The sequence below is a fragment of the Colossoma macropomum genome, unplaced genomic scaffold, assembly GCF_904425465.1.
Source record: "Colossoma macropomum unplaced genomic scaffold, Colossoma_macropomum, whole genome shotgun sequence".
Taxonomy (NCBI): Eukaryota; Metazoa; Chordata; class Actinopteri; order Characiformes; family Serrasalmidae; genus Colossoma; species Colossoma macropomum.
The window spans coordinates 24,109,439-24,130,894 of NW_023494790.1; the positions used below are offsets into that span (position 1 = coordinate 24,109,439).

Genomic DNA, 21,456 nt, shown 5'->3' on the forward strand with positions numbered 1-21,456 from the left:
CAGCATTCATTCTTTAGCTTTGGCCTTGTACCCGCTTAGTGAGTACACTTATCTAAAAATCAGCTGAATATCCCACGAAGCCAGAGGGTGCACTGGCATGGAGTCAGCTGACTTTGCCACTGGTGATGGTAACACCCCTATTGTTGAAGACATGCTCCTCAATTACTAGAAAAACAATTCATTGTTTTTGTTCATTTTAGTTTAGTTACGTTTTTTTAAAGTCCAGTAAAGTCTGAGGTCTTCTGAAGTCAAACCTATACTTTAAATGCACGTTAAAAATCAATGAATAAAGACATTAACATTAACTGCAGTTGACAAATGCATCCTTTTGGGTAACACTTTATTTGGAGTGGTCCTTTGTAGATGATTAATAAACTCTTAACAGATTGTTAGTAACACATCAACAACATATTAATGAAGAAGCAGCAGTGCAGTATGTGAATACATTAAGGTAAATATCTTGTAGATGTTCTGTTTATACATTACTTACATTAAATAGATGTGTTGTTAATATGTTACTTCCATTACACAAAACCTAACCTTACCCAACCTTCCCCAAAACCTAACCCTAACCCTGGCCCTAATCCCAACCCTAACCTTAACCTCAACCTAAAACCTAATCCTAGCCCTCATATGTTTTGGACATGTTACTGAGAGTCCGTTGAGTGTTTGTTTCAACCAAAAAGGACCACTCAAAATAAAGTGTCACTGAAATTCTAGCACACAGTTTATTAACATGCTTTATTTCAGATGACAGAAGTCTTGCATGCATATTAAACATAATATTATTCATTTTTAATTGTGTTCCTTAGCTAGTGTTAGCAGTGTGGCCTAAATTTGATGAGCTACAAGCTACAACAGCATAGTTCAGCTCGCTAACGTAGCATTTTACACTATTAACTCAACATTATGTAGCAAATCTGAACTTCAAACAATACTTATTAGGTTGAATTTTCCAGCATTCTGTAAAGCTTATCCAAAACTGATCTGTGGGCGGAGCATGGACAGATAATAAACTCCATGTATACTGACTCTGCTCTACTTGATTGAATGGAAGTGTGAGGCATGATTAAGTATTATACAGCACTAATAGGATGTTCACTTGTGCCACACAATCCTAGAGACGTGCTCTAGTGCACTCCAAAGATGGTGTCTGATTATTATTTTCACACAGATGACTTGCTGTCTTGTGTTTGATGATTCAGCACATCGTTCACAGCTTTGCTGAAAAACACAGCCATCAGTCAGCAGAAAATCAGAGACAGCTGCTAACAAGAGAGCAGCACCTGAGCCAGAGAGCCACTCATCTTCCATCATTAACACGTTTCAGCAGCAGGCAGGTACGGCAGAGCATGACCTTGTGGACGCACCACTCGCTTCTCTTGCTCTCTGCATCATTATCACAGCTCTTCAGGATGGACGCCTCAGCTGAACTTTGACATTTGAACGTAATGAAGGCTGAGGAAGCCGATAAGCTGCAAGCACCTTTGGACGATTTGTAATCTGTGGCTGATAAAAGGTGGTATGGAAAGAAAGAGTGGAAGAGTCACAGCCCATGTTTCTGATATTGCCGCAGGATGGATGTTGTCCATTGTAGTCCTCAATGGGTCAAAGTTGAAAGACAGAACACAGGTTCAAAACAAGGCCGCCTTGACGTTTGTATTAAAAACTTCCATCATTTGCTTTTCATTATCAGACTGATCTGTTATATGAGACAAAACGCATTATGTATGTACACAGGATGCAGAATGTAGTTTCAGAAATCTGGGCCGCGCTGCTTTCTGACCTTTGAACGCCGACGCCAAGTCTGAACACAAATGCCTAGTGAGGTTATGACATATTAATCCACATTAAGGGATCCGCACAGACTTGAGAAGGACTAAACTGACTGACAAGTGGTTTTCCAATCAAAGTATTATCTAAGCATAACAAAGATTTAATAGGTGTGATAAAGAAAACTACAAAAGCTTCAGCACATGATCAAATGTAGTTGCTGAATTAAGAGAACTGCTATAATGTTCATTAATTTAGTTTTATTTAGGGGTGGAATTTCTGAAACTGCACTGTTCAGAACTGCAGGAGCACATACCGCAGAAGGGATATGCCCTTTGCCAGGAGGTTTAAATGACAAAGCTGACTATATTGGTGGGGTGGTCAGAGGTGGCCGCAGCCACCCTATCATGAAGTATGGCTCTCTGGTCACCAAAATTATGGAAAGTGAGACAATCAATCACCATCAGCCAACCATAACCAATAAAGCATTAATTACGCCTTATTGTGAAAATCTGCCATCAGTAGAGTTACCAATCAGTTCTAAGAGTCTAATGACGCTGCACTTAAAAATTAGCATGTCTTGTTAATTATTGTTTGCAATATTATAGGCCAATTATCATTATAGGTCATGTTATAGGCCAATTCGCTCAGTAAACAGGTGCGTGAATGTGCACTGGATCCCTTCAGAGGTGCTGCTCTGCAAGCTACATTATGAAATAGGTTATTAGTCATAGTCATTTTTTATGCTAACTAACTTTTTACAGTTGAATACATGTGTTAATATTGTGTACTAAGGAAAGTAATGCATTTAATATACTTGATTTAAATAAATAATTTCCTCCTCAATTAATAAAATACATTAACACAGTTTTGTCTTTTAGTTTGCTTTCAGCAGTAGCTTTGTTGATGTAATATTTTATTCATGTGGAAATGATGGACAGATTTATGTACAAGAAAAAACAACGCATCACTTTTTTGTCATTTTAATACAGTACTGCTATTCTTACCTGGCCACCTCATTCTAAAAGTTCTAGCTAAACCCCTCTCATGTACTGAGATAGATGGTTTTGATACAACGAATTACACATATCACCATATAATATACCAGTCAGGCAGTAACCATGTTGATGCCCACTATTGTTCTCCATGCCTTCTGCAGTGTTTGATGATGTTCAATGACTAGCATGTAAAACACTGGCAGGCTTTATTAAAGCAAGCATTAATGAACACAATAAGACAATAAGAACTACATGGCTGTCTACTCCAATAGACCCAAAAGGATCCCAAAAATGTCTTTGTTGGGACATTTGGCTTATGAAGTGACATTTCTGTCATGCTGACTAAAACAAAATACAGTAATTTACAGGTTCAACAAGTGCGAACAGCCAGAAGCTTGATTAAAATTAATTTCCCTGAGGAAAAAGAAGAAAACGGCACTACGTCATCCACAAAGCCGTTTAAATCTCCCTCGATATTTCACATGTGATCTAATTGGGATTTGCACAGATAAGATGAAAGGTGCGTTAGACTGCAGAGCAGCTGAGAACACAGTATGGTGGGCGTTGATATTTCTTTCATTTTACACTCTTACCAACGTTGCTTACAGCCAAACAAGCACAAATAAGTTGCTGATAGGGTTCCAGGCCCCTTGGAACGCTTCATATCCATTCAGTGTGCTGAAACTGGGCTCTGCCATACAGATCGCCATAGACAAAGTCAACTCGAATCCATCGTTCATTGAAAATTATACTCTTGACTTTGTGTATGTGGACACTGACTGTAATGCAAAGGTTTCACTTGGAGCTTTCATAGACCAAATGTGGAAGGACAATATATCAGCGCTCTTTGGGCCACCTTGTCCTGAGGAGGCAGAGGTACGTTTCTGTGTGACCATATTAAGATGTTTGAGATTTTAGTCATATTGTCCATGTTGAATGCCCAGATAATGTCATGTTGTATTGATGTGCTGTAGGTCACCGGCCTCATTGCATCCACATGGAACATCCCAATGTTTGGCTTTGTGGGACAGACACCCAAAATGGACAATGTTCGTGTTTATGATAGTTATATTAAAGTCGTGCCTCCTCTTAAGAGAGTGGGAGAAATTTTGGTTAAGACGCTGGAGTTCTTCGGGTGGAAGTATGTTGGCATCATTGGAGGAGGTGCGGACTCCAACACATGGGACAAAGTGGATGCTCTTTGGAAATCTGTGGAACAGCAACTCCAAGCGAAGGTAACTGTGACCGCTAGCATCAGGTTTGATTCGGGTGACCCTCAACTCATTCACAGGAACCTGCATCACATCTCCAAGGTTGCAAGAGGTAGGTACACTAAAGCACTAATTGTACTAAGTGTTCTTGTACATAAACAATTCTGGGCTTTAGCCAGTGTAGTGGAATTTGCTCTCTAGTAGCTCAAACCTGAGTGATGACAATATATGTATTGCCCTTGTGCCCTTATGGTGTGTCCACTTTCACATCAATGAATGGTGCAGAATTTTTTTTTCTGTAAATGAGTCAGAGATTTTACACAACTGTTGCGATATCAGTGGCCTCAAAAAGTGAACCTTTTACAACTGTGTAACGTGTCAAATGCTGACCTACTGCACCACTGTAATTATATCTGTATAATAAATATTGTCGCTGTTAGAACAAAACCTCGTATCTCCAATATGGGAACTTTATAGGAGAAGGGAAAACCTTCTTAACTTGTAATGGAAGTTAATGTAACAATATTTTGTATTGTCAGCTTTATAGCATTTCTATTGGTCCATGCAAATTTGAATACAATGAAATGACATTTGAATACAATGCCAAAAGTAACTGGAGTTTTCAAATTATGCAAAAAAATAAAACGACAAGGGTTTTGCACATGAGTAACACTATGTTCATATAACAAACTTCATACATTTTGTCTGCATTTGTGATGCACTGCAAAAAATGGTATCTTGGCGAGTGAAATTATCTTAAATCTACTCTATATATTTAATATATCTCCATTTGAAACTGTTGTACGCTTATAAGATTATTTAACTTGTTTTAAGATTATTTAACTAGACTTGTTTTAAGTCATTTCATTAAATGAAATCATAATATATATGTAACGTGTTTTAAGAAATTTGCTGGAAACAAACAAAAGAAAAAGATGGTTTCACTTCAAAAAACTTACAAGAAGTAAGAAACATATAGAAATAAGTTAAATCATGTAATAAGCTGACAACAATTTCAAATTGAGACATATTAGATATATCAAGTAGATTTAAGATAATTTCACTTCCCAAGATACCATTTTATGTTGGTGTGCTCTAGTATAGTTCCACTATAATTCTTACAAATGTGTGTTCAGTGTATTCAAACTACATCTAAACTGAGAATAATCAAATCAAACAATTGTAAAATTTGAGATTTCATGACAGATCACAATCCCTGGTGTTGATATGTGTTATATATTATTTCTATGAGATGCTTATGTACCTCAAATATCTGTCTCCCCTCCAGTCATCATAGTGTTAAGTAACGCTGAGGATTCCACTAAGCTGGTGATAGAGGCTGAGCGGCAGGGGCTGATGAACGGAGAGTATGTTTTTCTTCTGGTACAGCAGTTTGAGGTCAGTGGCAATGTGGTGAGTAACCTGCAAAAAAGTCAAACAAGGTAAATCTCTATTTGTGCACTGCTTAAAGATGCTCATTTTGCTATTTTCAATCCTTATATTTTCAATAACCCTTAAAAGACTAATCTTTTAATTAACTGATGAAATAGAGACTTACCTTTTGTAGAGTATAAACATCTGCTTTTTGTGATGTACACAATTCACATCAGACAGATTGAAGTAATAAGACATATTCATTCAGATATTGATAAATCCAGAGAGAATTCTATCAATCATCTTCAGACCTGCCAACCTTTATGCATTTTGTGTAACAGGTATGCATTTTGACAGCAAAGTACGCTGTTACGATTTGTCACTCTAAAGTACACAAAAAGGTGGTGACGACTGTGAATTAAACCATCTAACATCTATCAAATCTAACAGCAAGAGGCAGCAGTGTCTAGCCTCATAAAAAACAAAAAAGAATCATAGGCTGGGTACAATAACAAATGCGTAATGTCAATCATTTCAAGAGCCCGCAAAACAACAGTGCAGGTGGAAATCGCGGGGAGTGTTTTCTGCTTGGCCAATGTTCTAAATGAACTGCAGCTGCGGAAGATGGTTTGAAAATGAAAATGAATCATCATATGAATATATATTGATCCAAGCTTTGAATATCTGGCAACCTGTTCTGTTTTTAATTTTTTTTAAATGATATGCAAAATATTTTCCCAAGGTTGGCAGGTCTGCATCTTCCGTATCTAAGTTTAAAGCCACTGTCAGACTGATAGCTTTTAAGGATCATGGCATGTTGAACATGTTACACTACATAAGTTACATGTAGTCATATAGTGATAATGATAGTGAAGTTAGGAATAAGCCAGTGGCATGAAGTCACAATCTATATGGTTTAAGGGCTCATATCCTACACTTTACATACATCGACTTTTTATTTTTTTCCCTGATGTCCACTTATAATTAGTGTGGGTTTGTATACCATAAACACTCATAATTTATTTTTACATGACCATTTTCCAACGTCTCTTTAACCCATAGAATTTGTTACTGCGCCTTAAAGACTGATATATGTAAATGACCTCAGTTCTTATTGGCTGCCCTTTACTGTGCCTTATTCTAAAAGCAATCCAGGCTGAAGCACTCTTTATAACTTCAGTGTCAATGGGTGTGACAGTGAATCTAAATGCATGTATGGGCTATATGGACTGAACAAACAGTACATTTTGAAACTTTAACATTGTTTACATACTACGTCAAACTCTTATTTCAAGAAAGTGAGGACAATTCATGGGCCCTTTAATGTGTGGTATTATTGTTAAAAAATGTTGTAAATAATGGAGTGAAAAAATAATTATTTCAAAGTTTATTCTAACGCTTCACATTTCTTTCTTCTATTAGGATAACCTGTGGAAATGTGCAGTCAGCGACAACAACCAAACAGCACTGAAAGCCTTCGACATGGTGTTTGTAATTGCAGAGAAGTCCTATGAAGGATATGATTACTATGACTTCTTTGAACGTGTTTATGAGAGGCTGAAAGGGGCTCCTTTTTACAGCAATCTTTCTTCAGACAGAGAGGTGAGAACACATGCTTCTCAGTAGAGGTCTTTGTTTTACTGGACGGTATTGTACTCAAAGCAGAGGCAATGCTCATGTGTGATTGATGTTACAGGTAAGCCCTTATGCTAGCTATCTGCATGATGCAGTCCTGCTATATGCCATGGGCCTTAAAGAGGTTCTCAAAGATGGCCAAAACCCTCGGAATGGACGAGAGCTTCTCAAGAAGCTCAGAGACAAAAACAGCATCAGGTTCTATGGTAACTTCCATTCTACATTCAAGCTAATACAACTCATGAACACATCTCTATGTTCCATTTTTTGGACACTACCAGTTTTTTAATTATTATGTTTTTAGTGAAATCACACTGTAATGTAGGAACATAATAATAGGCAATAATTTATAATGATTCATTAAAGGGCCCATATGCTACATTTTTCTTGTACTGTATCATTTCTTTGAGGTCCACTTATTATCTAATTTTTTTGGACTGTACGTTTTGAAACTTTTACAGTGTTTATATACTACAAGAAACTCCTTTATTTCCAAAAAGATACAGGTCTCTTAATCAAATGTCATCACTGTCCAAAGAAAAACATGTATCTCAATTTTTGACAATATTTATTTTTCCATGTTATTTTAACACTGCAGTTCTTCTTTACATTGTGTGAAAATTTCTTGATGATTGGATCAAGAGAAACACCCCAAAATCAATTACAACAAAATCTCTTTGTAATAACTTACATTGAAAGTTAAAGACGTTTTTGCCCTCTTCTGCAAAGTTATCATTTTGGAGATACTTGTTTTTCTTTGGGCAGTAATGATATATGAATACATATTTAAATAATAAATGTTATGTTCTCTTCAGGAGCCTCGGGTCTAGTTCACTTTGATGAATATGGCGACAGGAATATGGATTATTCTGTATATGACTTGCAAAAAAGTGACAATGTGGTGAAGTTTGTGCCTGTTCTTAATTTCGACAGTCATACAAAAACGGTCAAGTAAGTCAAACACTTTCTGTCCATTGTGGTTGATATTCAGTCCTCAACATCAAATGTAAAAGCATTTATTTTGTGTGTGTTTTTTGGCAGAACAACACAGAGGTTTTCCAATGTGGTCTGGCCAACAGGGAAACTTCCAACAGATAACCCAGAGTGTGGCTTTGACAATGAACTTTGTGAATGGCTAAACAATGGTAAACTTCATTTGAAATAAGATGGCTGGGTTATTTAAAATGAATTTTAATTGTGTTCTACATTTGACACTAGTAATGCAGTACGAATGCTGCAACTCTATATGATTTCACTGTGTTTCGTCCCTGTTGACTCAGAGATATACATGGTTGTTCTGCTGGTGGCGGTGCCACTGATTGGAGTGGCAGCACTGATCTTCATCACTCTGCTGACTGTGCAGAAGATCCGTCTGCAGAACAGACTAGAGGACAACAACTGGTGGCTCATCAACTACAGTGATATCACTATCCTCAAAGAGCCTAAGGCAGGATAAACAGACCACACACATATTAAAACTGAGGTTGCATGATCTAAACCAGAAGTTTGGGTGCATCTGGTCAAATTGTATTTGTTGATTTTCTAAGTGAAAATAAGTCTCCACAGTGAACACACTTCTGCACATTTTAATGTATATTTACTGTTTATTTGCTGAATTGAACAAAAAAATGGGGGGGGGGGGCAACTGATGAACTGTTCAAAAGTTTTGGTACATTTACATGTACAAGTTTTCCTTCTTTCCAATATGTTAAACTAATAATCTAAGCAAATAAATAGAAATTGTGCACTGAAAAAAATGCCATATTTTAGTTTGCTTTCTGTAAAGCTTATGTTAACTTATTTTCATTCAGAACATCAACGGCATATAACTGTATTCGGTCCTAACAAATGCGTGGCAATCAGATAATTTACTTTAATCAAAGCCAGTATTACTTAAAAATTTCAGCCAGCTGTGCACTGCATTTGAATAGTGTAGCTATAGTTCACCAAAAATGACAGCTGTTGCCTATTGCTACTTCAGATAATAAAAGTAAATGTGGAAGAACTTATCTGAAATAGTCTTATAGGCTTTAAGAACCGTGTTAGAAGAGTATCCCATGTTTTCTGTGCACATCCTTACATGCATTAAGTCTAGCCAACCCACCAGCCTGTGTATTTAACATCAGTAACATTTTTTTTCCTGTTGCTTGAAAGAAAACATGGACTAATAAAAATCTATTCTTAGTTACTGGTCAATTTGGCTGTAAAGACATCAGAATCAGTTACAAATCATATATATATATATATATATATATATATATATGATGCGCCCCTATTGAAACATGCAGATCAATTTGATATAGACATTATTTCCATGTAACTGTTGTTTGTTTTAAAGGGAGGGCAGCCGTTGTCAATAAGTACAACTCCCAGTAAAAGTGGAAGCGGTGGCTCTCAGACCATCCTCTCCACCAACAGCTATGGTTTAAAGGACACAAACGGCAAAGAGGCCATCTACACCACAATCGGTCTGCTCCAGGTACAAATGGTCAAAGAGCCTACTTCACAGGTTAATGATGTCACAACATGACATTTTAACACTGAAATAGTTGGCAAGTGCATTAATCCTAAACTAACCTCTTCAAATTGTTTATATGTAAGGGAAATCATGTAGGTATCAAATACCTGAAGAATCAGCTTCCACGTGACCTCAAGAAGTCATCGCTCATTTCTGAGTTAAATATGGTAACAACAACTTAAAAGGGAATTTTTTTTTTTTAATTTAAAAAACAAAGTACAGAGTGTTTTGATGTAAAATGGTGCACTGTAGAGGAACTTGCTGATTTTCTTTACAACGATGGTGATGGGAGCCAAGGGTCATGATGTCCACAGCTCAAATTTAGGCATTTTATTTACTGTCTAAAACAACCAGTGCACCTACAAGTGTCTCCTGGGTTTTAATATGTAATGTTGATAATGGTAAAATAGTGCATCCGAAAACAAACAAATCAACAAAGCAAAGTTTTTTCTTTGCTTTTCAACAGCTTGTATGTACCTCTCCTCCCAGCCTGTATATTAGAATTGTTATAGGCCAAAAGCTTTTCGGAAACCTATCATAAAACAATGTCCCAAGCAGAATATTTGTAAATATTTAATGTAACTTCTGTCTGTGAGGTAGTTTTCAGATGTGTTAAACACTTTGGATGTCTGGTTCTTATCACCACCATTGTGAACAATTCTGGATGTGTAAGTTTCTCTGGAAAGGAACATTTTACATCAAACCACTCTGAATGACTTTGTTTATGTCACAGTGTCCCCCTCTAGGGAGACAACACATGGACTCTTCCATCTGGGATTGGTCCACTCCAGTTCCAGCTGCTCCCTGTCTCTGCTCTTTTATTATCAATCACACTTGCAGCTACTTTACAGACTCATTAATGCACATTTATATCTCTCACTTTAGGATGCCAGGTTGTGAAGTCTTTTGTGCATGGTTTGCGGTTCTGCACTTTTTTGTTTTGTTGTTTTTGAACGTACAGAGTCTTGTTTATTGGTCACTTCCAAGAGTCACTGTCACAGTTCAAAACAACAGTCATTGAACAAGCACTTGGGTTGAAGCAGAGTCGAACCAAAAAACAGAAGAAATGATCAGAAATGATAAGATAGAGAGCTTGAAGCTAAATAAACCACAGCTAGGCAATGGAAATAGTTTTATAGTTTAGAACTGCAAAATACATAAGATTTCACTACCTGGCATCCCAAAGTGAAAGATGTGCACTTATCCAAAAAACTAGCTGCAGGTGTGAAAGGGCGGAGATATAAAGGAGCTGGACCTGGAGTGGGCCAATCCCAGATGGGAGAGTCCATGTAGTGTCTCCCCAGAGGAGAGACCCAGTGACTGTTTACATCTTAACAATTGAATTATACAGAAATTTTGAAATAAAAAAAAGAGAATTACCCTTTAAGATTTGTATAGATACTGGTGGTATCTCATTTTAAATGGCTTGTTTTTATAAAAAGCCCCCACCATATTGTTAATAGCTTTGTGTCTCTAATGTGCTTACAGATGAAGGAGCTGAAACATGAGAACTTGGTGCAGTTTTTCGGGGTGTGTAATGAACCCCCCAACATCTGCATTGTCATACAGTACTGCAAGAAAGGTAGCTTAAAGGTAAACAGTTCACATCACCTGGCCTCTATCCTGCACTTAATGTAACCCAATACCTCCTAATGAATGAAGTTTTTTGCTTTGTCGATGCCAGGACGTTCTCAGGAACAGTGAAATTGAGCTGGACTGGATGTTTAAACTGTCATTTGCCTACGACATTGTCAGTGTGAGTAAAACCTCTGACTTTCAGTGCACTCTAAAAGATAAAGATCCCTTAACAGATTTTGGCCTGAATGTGTGGTTCTACACTGCAAAAAGGTGTCTTGTCAAGTGTTATCTCATTTTGAGATTGTTGTAGACTTATTTAAACTTTAAAAAATTTCTAGACATTTTTCCCTTGTTTTAAGTGATTTTAGTAAGCGAAAGGATCTTACTATATTGGCAGAGCATTATAAGCAAGACCATCTGCCAATACAGTGAGACAATTTCACATAGTAAATTGACTTAAAACAAGTGAAAATGTCTAGAAATAAGTTAAATAAACTTATAATAAGCTTACAACAATCTCAAAATGAGAAATATTAGCTATATCAACTAGCTTTAAGATAATAACACTTGACAAGATACCATTTTTTGCAGTATAGGAAAGAGGTTCTTTATTTTAAGACCCAAAGTGGTTCTTCTTGGTAGATGGACCACACCTACCTGAATTCTACTTTGCTGTGTTCTTTGTGAAGGGTATGGAGTACATACACAGGAGCAGTCTGAAATCTCATGGCAATCTGAAGCCAACCACGTGTCTCGTGGACAGTCGGCTGCAGATCAAACTCTCAGGCTTCGGCCTCTGGGAGTTCAAACATGGGACCCAGCACAGACTAATCCCTCTTGAGAACCCCAAATATGAAGGTTCATACTTTCTAATAACTTTTCATCGTGAATGTTTTAGTTCATGCTGTCATTATTTGATGGTAAAAGTAAGAAGGCCTAATGGAACATCCATCCAGTGAATGTTCAAAGTCTATAAAGGTTAAGTCTTTAAAGTTTCTCTCAATTGCAGAGATGTACTGGATTGCTCCAGAGCTTCTGAGGGAAGTTTGCCTTCCATTCAATGGCACTCAAAAAGGAGACGTGTTCAGCTTTGCTATAATTATGCGAGAGCTGATTTACAGTACAGAGGTGGGCCCTTATCATGACATACAGCTGGAACCAAAAGGTAAGGGCTTATTTCTGGATGCATATAATAAGTGGTATTACTGCTTCTGTTAATAAGTGCAATTTCACCTAAGAAACAGAACCTTCAGGAGTCTCAGTTGTCAATAGCAATAGCAAAATCATGTAGCAATTTTATATGAATCAATCTCCATTTCTAAAATAAAGTGTCAGATATTTCACATCGAAACAAAAGGCTCCCACCTTTACATTCTGTCATATTTTTGTCATGAAAATGAACAACAAAAGTCCATCAAAATGTGCATGTAATTAATTATGTAACTTACTATGTAATTAAATGTGTATTTAAGTAACTACCATGAAATGAAATAATGAAATTTAAGAAATAAAACCATGTGTAATGTAAATAGAATGTATAGCAAACCAACAATAAAAGCTCTAGACTGATACTGATACTGAATACTGAATTGCTGTCTGTTATATTTATGGTATTCAGAAATCATCAAGCAGCTGAGGACCCCTGTAGCAGGTGAGCCCCTCAGACCAACTCTGTCAGCTCAGATGTGTGATGAAGCTCTAGTTACCCTGCTGACTGCCTGCTGGAGTGAAAACCCAGACCAAAGACCCCCTTTCAGCTCCATCAGGAGAGGCCTACGAGACATCAGCCCTGACAGGTACCGCCTCAGAGTCACAAATGTGACATACATCACTCATTCATTCTTCTTCAATGCACAAAACAGTCTCAGCTGTCATAACAAAACATTACATCTCTGAAACAGAAACGATATAGGGGAAGGAAAAGTATGACGTAACTTTATGTAACAATTTTATTATAAGCAATTTAGGACTGTTTCTATTGGTCCATTTGTCATGGAAGGTTCACACAATGTGAAGCGCAGCTAGTGTTATTGTTTGAAGAAAGAAACAATGAGGTTTTGATATGACAAATAATTACTACTAGATTACTAGCAGCCATTAAAGGGGAATTCCACTGATTTTTCTGCATAATTCAGTCCCTGAGATGTAATCAATCAGAGTCATTCGCAGCGTTATTACTGACTCCGATTTCTTTACAGTGGTGGGGATAGGAACCTGAGGTCACAATGTCTACAACACAAATATTAACATTTTATTTACTATACAAAAAACAAACAGTCAACTTACATTCATACATGCAATATTGAAAATGGCAAAATCATGGTAAAAAAGTAAAAATCTGTTTTCATTGGTGACCATTTTACCTTAGAATGACCTGCATGTACCTCTCAATGAATGGAATTTAAAAATACATGTTTCAGACTAGAAGCTTATCTCAAAACCAGCATAAAACAATGTCTCAGGCATCAGACAGTGTATTCATAACCATACTGTGTAATAAATTTGTGTAAGGGAGCTTTTAGAGACATTAAACATCTCAGCTGTTTGGTTCCTATCAGCATCACTGTGTACAATTCTGACTCTCTAGAAGAGAGCACTCCACATCAAACCACTCTGAATTACTTTGTTTACATCTTAAATTTTTAGCAATTTTGAAAAAGGAATTCCCCTTTAAGTAATTATAAAACTGTTCAATAATTAATTTTCTATATTAGTGGATGCTTTTTAAAAAAAAATATATATATATATATATATCAATTTTTAGCCATGCTAACATCTTGGACAACATGGTGAACAAGCTCGAGAAATATGCCAATCACCTAGAGGAAGTGGTAGAGGAGCGGACCACTCAGCTCACTGTAGAAAAGGCCAGAGCAGATAAACTTCTCTCTAGTATGCTGCCCAGGTAATACAGATATGAACAAAATAGCAATAAGATATACATATAAAGTCTGTTTTTTGCATAATTGCTACAATTGTATCTAAATTTATTATTCCAAACAGATACATAGCTGAGCAGCTAATGGCAGGGAAGTCAGTGGAGCCCAGGAGTTACGACATAGTGACCATCTTTTTCTCTGACATTGTGGGCTTCACCACCATGTGTGCAATCAGCTCAGCCCTGGAGGTGGTGACAGTCCTCAATGACCTCTACAGCCTGTTTGACGAAATCATCAAACTCTATGATGTTTATAAGGTTGGCTGTACACAGGAACATATGAGATGATTTATAAGGCCCTTGGGCCATTTTAGCCATGTTATTACACTGAGTTTTGGTACAGAATGTGTGCTCAGTTATAAAAGCAAAGCAGCATGGCATAGTATACTGCATGCTTACTTTATAATGGTCACACCACAGTGATAATATGGGAATTGTCTATTGTGTAAGGTGGAAACTATAGGAGATGCATATATGGTTGCAAGTGGACTGCCCTTAGCCAATGGCACCCGACATGCAGAGGACATCTCCATTATGGCCCTCCATTTCCTCAGTGCCATTAAAAGATTCAAAATCAGACACCTGCCCAATGAGAAGCTGGCTCTGCGGATTGGGATCAACTCTGGTATTACATAAGTATATAAGCTATAAACGAGTATATAAGCTATAAACACGCTTCTTAAAGTGATGGTTCAGCCAAAACTCAAGTTTACACAAATTTCCTCTAACACTAAATGTAGTAAATCATCCAAGACATGTTTGGTGTCTGAAGTTACGCTTCTTTGCAGAGTGTTGTATACTTGTATACATGTATACTTCTCCTCTACTTAAGTAAAATAGTTAAAGTTAAATTACAGCATAATAAGCTTACAACAATCTTAACATGAGAAATATTAGATTTATTGCCTAGATTTTACTTGCCAAGATACCATTTTTTGCAGTGAAGGACCGGAGCCTGAAAGCCACCAGTTTAGCACTGTGCAAACTGCAGGCCTAAGTCATTGTACACTTGCTCCAGAAGGGGGAAACTGAAGTACATTTTATTTTTGGCCTAACCATCATTTTAAAGTAATTCTTTACAGTCATTATTTGTTTTCTCGGACATGCAGCTGACATTGTCCACCCCCACCAACAGGTCCAGTGGTTGCCGGGGTGGTGGGCACTACAATGCCCCGCTACTGCTTGTTTGGAGACACAGTGAATACTGCTTCCAGGATGGAAAGCAGCAGTTTGCGTAAGCACTTCAGTCAAACCTTTATTACAGCTTGGTTTGTAGACAGTGCTAAAACTCACTGTGGACATGTTTAAATCAAGTATATATGAGTGCGCTTTGTTTAATGATGAATTCTGATTTGCTTGCAGCACTGAGGATTCATATCTCTCAGAGCACCGCTGATATCCTCTTGAAGATTGGCTCTTTTGAACTTGAGGAGAGGGGAGAGATTGAGTTGAAGGTATATACTTCATTATTGCTGTTCTTTTTTCTGAGGTATTTGAATTGTATTTTTTTGATGCGTCTCTGAATTTTGCTCTTTGTAAATGTTCTCACAAGGGAAAAGGGCTTCAGAAGACGTTCTGGTTGAACAGTAAAGTAGGTCTGAAGTTTCCTCTTACGCCGCAGCACTATGATGCAGAAGCATGTCCAGAACCAGCAGCAGAGGTAAGGATGTGCTCATCTCCTTTGGAGAGTTCTGATACACGCTGACATGCTCATTGTACTGTACCAACAAAGGAGAAGCAAGTTTTTGAAGCAGGATCGGTGGATTCACATTCAGCTCTGCTAATTCAGGACATGACTTTAGTTTAGGGCGAGAAGTTTGCAAACTCTGCAAAAAACTGTACGTGTGACCTTGAACCATGAACCTTTGTGTTGCGCTCAGGTCCAGACTGACCTGTTCATTTGATTAACAGCACTGACTTCCTACTAACTTTTTCAGCATGAAATCTGATGCCTTTCATGAAGATTAAACTTTTTGTTTTACTTTTTGGGGCATGTAATGTTATAAATTGCTGCTACCAATTGTACTCCCGTTTGCTAATTTTCTATGCTATTAATGCACTGCTAACCAGTAAAAACACACCAGTAGATACATTTAGTGTAAATATACCAGCATAATTAAAAATAGTATTCGCAGTAATAATAAGTATTTTGTCAAAATATCAATTACAATCAGTTTTGTTAATAATGTGAACTTTTAACAAGTTATTCTCACCAAGTGTTTAAGAATAACAGCATGCAACTTCATGCAAAAAATATTTGATGGGGAAACCATATTTCTAAGGTTTTACTGACATTTCTATGTTCTTATTTAATAATGTTTCAGCAGGAGACAAATAAACCAAATCAAACTACAACTGATCCAGAGTGTAAAGAGAGAGGAAGAACACAGAGAACTCACACTGTGGGTAAAATGCCTGGCATTCACACGCTGACTGTTCCTGACATCTAGAGACCAAACTGAGGAGCTACCTCGATTTTTTTATGCTTGAGTTACAACAAATTTTGATAAACAAACAGACAGTAACAAAACACAAAACAGTTGTATGTAATTTTTACTGAAGTCACAAATATCTTTACACATTATTTCCAACAAAAACAAAGCAGGATGTATTTTTCTTACAGTCCATGCCTCCGATGCTACTGCCTTTATCTGTGTAACTAGTTTCACTGCTCTGGTACAAGTGTACAAGGGTGCTAAATAAAAGAGAAATATTTCAAGATGTAAGCACATGTCTAGGAGGAATGTGTGTTACACTCCCTGAGACCCTTGTATGGCTGTTCTGTGTGTGTGTGTGTGTGTGTGTGTGTGTGTGTGTGTGTGTGTGTGTGTGTGTGTGTGTGTGTGTGTATGTGTGTGTGAGTGTGTTTTGAGCTTTTTGTGGGGTTTTTAATTTTTTTATTTTTTTTTATACCCACCCACACTAACCATCTTTTACAAACTGGCATAACCTAAAACTGCATTTAGCAAAAAAATACACACCATGCATAAAAATGTGCCTGTGAAATGAGAAAAACAAAAAACACTGGTCAAATTCAGTCTCCAAGAGCACACATGAAACATTTGTTTAACAGATGAAGACATCACTGAAATGCGAAAAGCAGTGTGTGTGTGTACATACATACATATATATATATATATTCAGAATAAATATGGAGCATTTCTATTAGTGCATTCATGATGAGATGTTCACATAATGCAGTAAGCAGCTGGTGTTTTCAAGGGGTGTTTAAAACAAAAAGATATTTAGATATGACAGCAATAATATATGTGTAAAAATGTAACAATTTTATATTTATTATGTTTGGCTGAATTTATAACAAATGTGCTACTTAACATTAATATAAGCATACAATTAACATCAACTGTCATCAGTTGTCCTGACAGGTTATGTCCAGTAATAAAACAGCATCATGTTACATTACCAGTAATTGTCATAACATATGTTATGATGTTTGATGTCATGACAGCTTATGTAACATGCAATTTTTGCTATGTACCCTAGATAGCTGTTATGACATCGAACATTATAACATCTGTCATAACAATTAACAGTAACAGTAACATGACACGGTTATCTAACTGAAAAAAATCTGTCATGATGACTCATGACAGCATATGACATCTGCCCTGACATGTTTATGGCATGGTTATGTTAATGTTAAGTAGCAGGATAAAGTATTACCATGAGTGCACCACAGGTATAGAATAGAACTCTAATAACCAGTAGCTACATTGCTTCAAGTAACAAAGATTTACCTGCAAGAGGTGTATAACTTGAAGAGTGTTGAGCTGCACACAACCAGATTTAAGAACGGTCAGTCAACACACAGCAATAAAAATGCAGATACGCAATATCAGAAACAATCGCTACCTTTGATTTGAAACTCCGTCGTCAAAATGCCTCCACTTGGATCTGGTTCCAATTTGGCACTCCTCAAAGTACAGGGAGTCTTTAGGGGAATTAAATAATGGAGTCTTAAAGGCCTTACTGCTGGAAAACAGTGCTTCTGTAGTTGTAAAATCATTACAAGAGCACTCTCATGCTTACCGGCTGACAGAAGAGCTTTTCACCATCACACACTTGAACCTCGCAGTGAAGCCAGACTGTGGACACCTTCTCTAGTCGTTGGAAGCGAAACGAATTGAACTTGAACATGGAGCGACTGTCTTTGGCATTCTCAAATATGGTCACTGTATTGTCTGATGAGCAGCTGTGATCAAAGAAGACAAAATATACAGCATTCAGTACTGACAAATTCACTTTTTACATCAGAACTGCAGAGCAGTGTGTGGATTAAAATCACCTTACCTATTGACAATTAAACTCCATCTCTTCTTGTCTGTTGAATATGGAGTAGGTGTTGCCCAGCAATTTGTTATGACCACCTTAAACCTATGGAAAGACATGGAGACTTTGGTTCTGTTTGTTCTGTGTAGTAAATAAAAAAAAGTTTCATGTGCTATATGCAACTGATAATGGGATGATGACATACCTGTTACTCAATCCTTTTGCCTCAATGCCAATAAAAACCTCCGAGCCAATTTCTGATGTATCAATCACATATGGAGCATCTTTAGCATATAGGAACTTTGAGTTCTATTAATCATACAGAGGAATAGAAATTTACATGAAAAACAAGTCCACAAGCAGGATTTCATGTTTTATCTCACTCTTTGAAGCAGCCTTTCATATACAATATTAGTTAACCTGTTAACTTTGCCCCACAGTAAAGTATTAAAGGGCCTGTATCATTAAAAAACCTTTTTAATGAAACAACTTGATGTAGTATGTAACCACTGTTGGATATTCAAAACATATACAGCCCATACAGTCCATATATGGAAACTAAGCTGCAAAACAACTCATTTTGAATCCACTGTTTTTGTGATGTCACCAAAAAAAACAACATATTTACATATACAGCATACATTGGGTTAGCTCCACCCATTCACCTTGAAGTTACAAAGAGTGTTTCATCCAAACTGCTATTTGAATGGGATACAAGCAGTTTGGCCATCCTGTATATTTGAATGCGGTACAATACAGGATAAAGGTCTTAAAGGCATAGTAACAAAAACAGCCAGTATAATTATAAAAGATTAAGAAAGGTTGGAAACGGTCATGTAAAAATTTATTATGACTGTTTTGGTATATAAAACCACAAAAATCTCATTAGTAGAAAAATGTAAAAGTATGGGCCCTAGTAATAATGGTGGTGCAACACTGAATGCCACAATACAGAATTTTACCATAGCACTTTTGTCTCTGTACGCTCTTCACCATTGATCTCTTCTTTGGACACTTTTGAAATACCAACATTTATCAAGAAAAGTCGCAGTACTCACTGTGAACACGTTCATAGACAACTGAGACTTAAAAGAACCTAAACTCCCGTTGTTGACATAAACTGTTGCCACTCTGGAAGAAACAGAGGGTTTAGTAAAAAGGCTGCAAGTCATTGGTCAGAATGCATTCTAATATCTACTGCTACTGAATTGTGTAGTCAAAGTAACAGGGTCTACCTTTGGCTGAAGACTGCATTGTTGACCAAGTAAGCCGCCTTGTATGTGCAGCTGAAGGTGTAGTTTACTGGCTGGTTGCGCACTGTGAGCGAGGAGTCGTTGGAGACTATAGAGTTGTAGAAGATGTATTTTGGATCTTTGCCTCCAACATACTAGTCAGAGAAAAGTGACAATGGACAACTGATTTGTGTTCATTTACATCATGCACCAAGAGAGCTGAGACTTTAACTGTATGTGTTTAGTACCTCAGAAGATAGCCTTTTAGATGAGAGCTATTGAATAACTACTGAAAATTCTTACCTCAGACATTGTCCCACAGTATGAGTGGTTCTTGGGCGTGAGGTCGGGGATTGTAAAGCGGTAGAAGCCAGGAGTGTTAATCCCCGTATAGCACACACCACCCAGAGACAACTGCCCTATCTCCCACCCGTATGGGCACTCGGGCACATTTGCAATGATGGCGTTTGGAAAACAGGAAACCATAACATAATCTGAAAAAAAATATAGCATGTCCAAAATTTCATGAAGATTAATGGTAGCGTAATCTTACAACTGGTTTAAAGGAAAAAGGTGTTGATGGTCTAATAACTACCAGCTTTTTGAGGAGCACAGGCCCATGAGACTGGGAGAAGAAAGAAGAAAGCAGCAACAGCAGCCATTTCCTACACTGCAGGGGAAACACTGTTTTGATTAGAAATGAGAAATTTGAATATTTGAACAGGTCACTTTTTGAAATGAAAGATTTCTGTGTAAGATAGCATACTGAAGTTCACAAACTTGTTGTTTATCGTTTTCACTAGCATTACCATTCACAAAAACACATAAGCTATGGTTACAAGTGTTACAGCATACTACATAAAATAATAAAGGAAAAAAATGAAGAGTACAGTACCAGTGCTGGAGTTTTGCTTGGTTATTTACCAGATGGTCATCGTCTCAGTGCAGTGGCCGGTTACTGGTGACTGAGCACAGGTTTCAGGTGGAGTTCATCTATTTCGGCAGAGGGGCCGTTTTATATTTCTTCAGGCAGGCCCTAACCCCCCCAACTCCCCTGTTTGCCAGTTCGACGAGGCCATTTGGTGATAGCATTGTGAAGCACAGCACAAAAGCTTTCTGTGCTTGCCAGACATTGACTTTTAAATTAACAGTGTCTCAAGGGAAGGCCATTTTCTCAGCATTTAAACAGCAGCATATCCTCCATACTCCCTTTTTTCATGGAAAAACAGTACCACCTCAGCACAGCTGTTCAAATCTAAGTTATTCACTGAACATCATTTGCAGAAGTCGTTGCTTGTTTCATTCCTATAAGGCCTAAGCAATGAACTTGTGTTTCAAAGGTAAGGGAGAGTGAGGGTGGGTATTGTTCACACTACTGTTCACTGCTTTGCTACATAATGGCCTTCAGTCAGGTTGAGGAACAGGTGCGCTAGCACTCTTAGCAGTTATCTAATGCATCCCACCCGCTCTGGTGTTGTACCATGGAATTTAAGGGCTGCAGTGTCATCAAGGTCACTCTTATTCAGCTTTGGAGAAAAGAAGGATGTGGGTAATTACTGAAGGCATTACAAGGGCTCTATCAGAAATCTCATGGGTTTTTATCTCCAAGAGATGAGCTGGACTAAGTAACATTGAGCTAAATAGACCTACGATGACAATACTATCTTTGTCCTTCAATGGCGGACATGGAGAGATAAAAGTACTTCTCTACAATACTGAGCAAATGTCAAAGACCACCCTTAATTTATTTAATTTCAAGTCAAAATGGCCATTAAGTACAGGAAAGAAAGGGAAGTGTCAGGGAAAAAAGCAGAAAACATATATTTAACAGTAGGGTAAGGGTTTTAAGGGTAGTACTCAGAAGCCTCAGCAACTAAATATAAAATCAGATTTTAGAAATCTGCAGAGA

The 21,456-nt window shown here is 37.4% G+C and overlaps 2 protein-coding genes across 3 annotated transcripts; one reads left to right on the forward strand and one right to left on the reverse strand.

The window, feature by feature from the left end:
- Window positions 1-3,284: 3,284 nt before the first annotated feature.
- gucy2g (guanylate cyclase 2g) lies at window positions 3,285-16,475 on the forward strand. Its single transcript, XM_036571721.1, has 22 exons — window positions 3,285-3,647; window positions 3,746-4,094; window positions 5,271-5,395; window positions 6,779-6,958; window positions 7,053-7,197; window positions 7,807-7,942; window positions 8,033-8,136; window positions 8,272-8,438; window positions 9,330-9,500; window positions 9,593-9,676; window positions 10,998-11,102; window positions 11,194-11,265; window positions 11,777-11,945; window positions 12,097-12,252; window positions 12,706-12,883; window positions 13,852-13,992; window positions 14,091-14,283; window positions 14,476-14,650; window positions 15,161-15,259; window positions 15,388-15,479; window positions 15,578-15,685; window positions 16,350-16,475. Exons 1-22 carry the CDS (start codon window positions 3,285-3,287, stop codon window positions 16,473-16,475), a joined length of 3,438 nt encoding a protein of 1,145 aa, XP_036427614.1.
- A 451-nt stretch (window positions 16,476-16,926) lies between these two features.
- On the reverse strand, window positions 16,927-20,529 carry tectb (tectorin beta). 2 transcript variants are annotated; one of them, XM_036571723.1, is made up of 11 exons: window positions 20,443-20,529; window positions 20,143-20,217; window positions 19,851-20,041; window positions 19,551-19,702; window positions 19,374-19,446; window positions 18,521-18,624; window positions 18,337-18,420; window positions 18,076-18,238; window positions 17,899-17,977; window positions 17,784-17,816; window positions 16,927-17,023 (listed from the first exon to the last, which is right to left on the reverse strand). In XM_036571723.1, exons 2-11 carry the CDS (start codon window positions 20,207-20,209, stop codon window positions 16,959-16,961), a joined length of 1,011 nt encoding a protein of 336 aa, XP_036427616.1. In that variant the 5' UTR covers window positions 20,210-20,217; window positions 20,443-20,529; the 3' UTR covers window positions 16,927-16,958. The 2 variants fall into 2 exon arrangements, with proteins under 2 accessions (XP_036427616.1, XP_036427615.1); XM_036571722.1 differs by having other exon boundaries at window positions 19,374-19,476.
- Between the last annotated feature and the right edge of the window lie 927 nt (window positions 20,530-21,456).

Bases quoted from the DNA above. Each gene is read 5' to 3' on its own strand.
- gucy2g (XM_036571721.1), top strand. From the start codon at position 3,285: ATGAAAGGTGCGTTAGACTGCAGAGCAGCTGAGAACACAGTATGGTGG. The intron at 9,677-10,997 runs GTAACAACAACT...ATGTGCTTACAG, and splicing joins TCATTTCTGAGTTAAATATG to ATGAAGGAGCTGAAACATGA. The intron at 13,993-14,090 runs GTAATACAGATA...TATTCCAAACAG, and splicing joins CTCTCTAGTATGCTGCCCAG to ATACATAGCTGAGCAGCTAA.
- tectb (XM_036571722.1), bottom strand. From the start codon at position 20,209: ATGGCTGCTGTTGCTGCTTTCTTCTTTCTTCTCCCAGTCTCATGGGCC. The intron at 19,703-19,850 runs GTAAGAATTTTC...TTCTCTGACTAG, and splicing joins ACTGTGGGACAATGTCTGAG to TATGTTGGAGGCAAAGATCC. The intron at 17,024-17,783 runs GTAAATCTTTGT...CTCATTTCACAG, and splicing joins AAGTTATACACCTCTTGCAG to GCACATTTTTATGCATGGTG.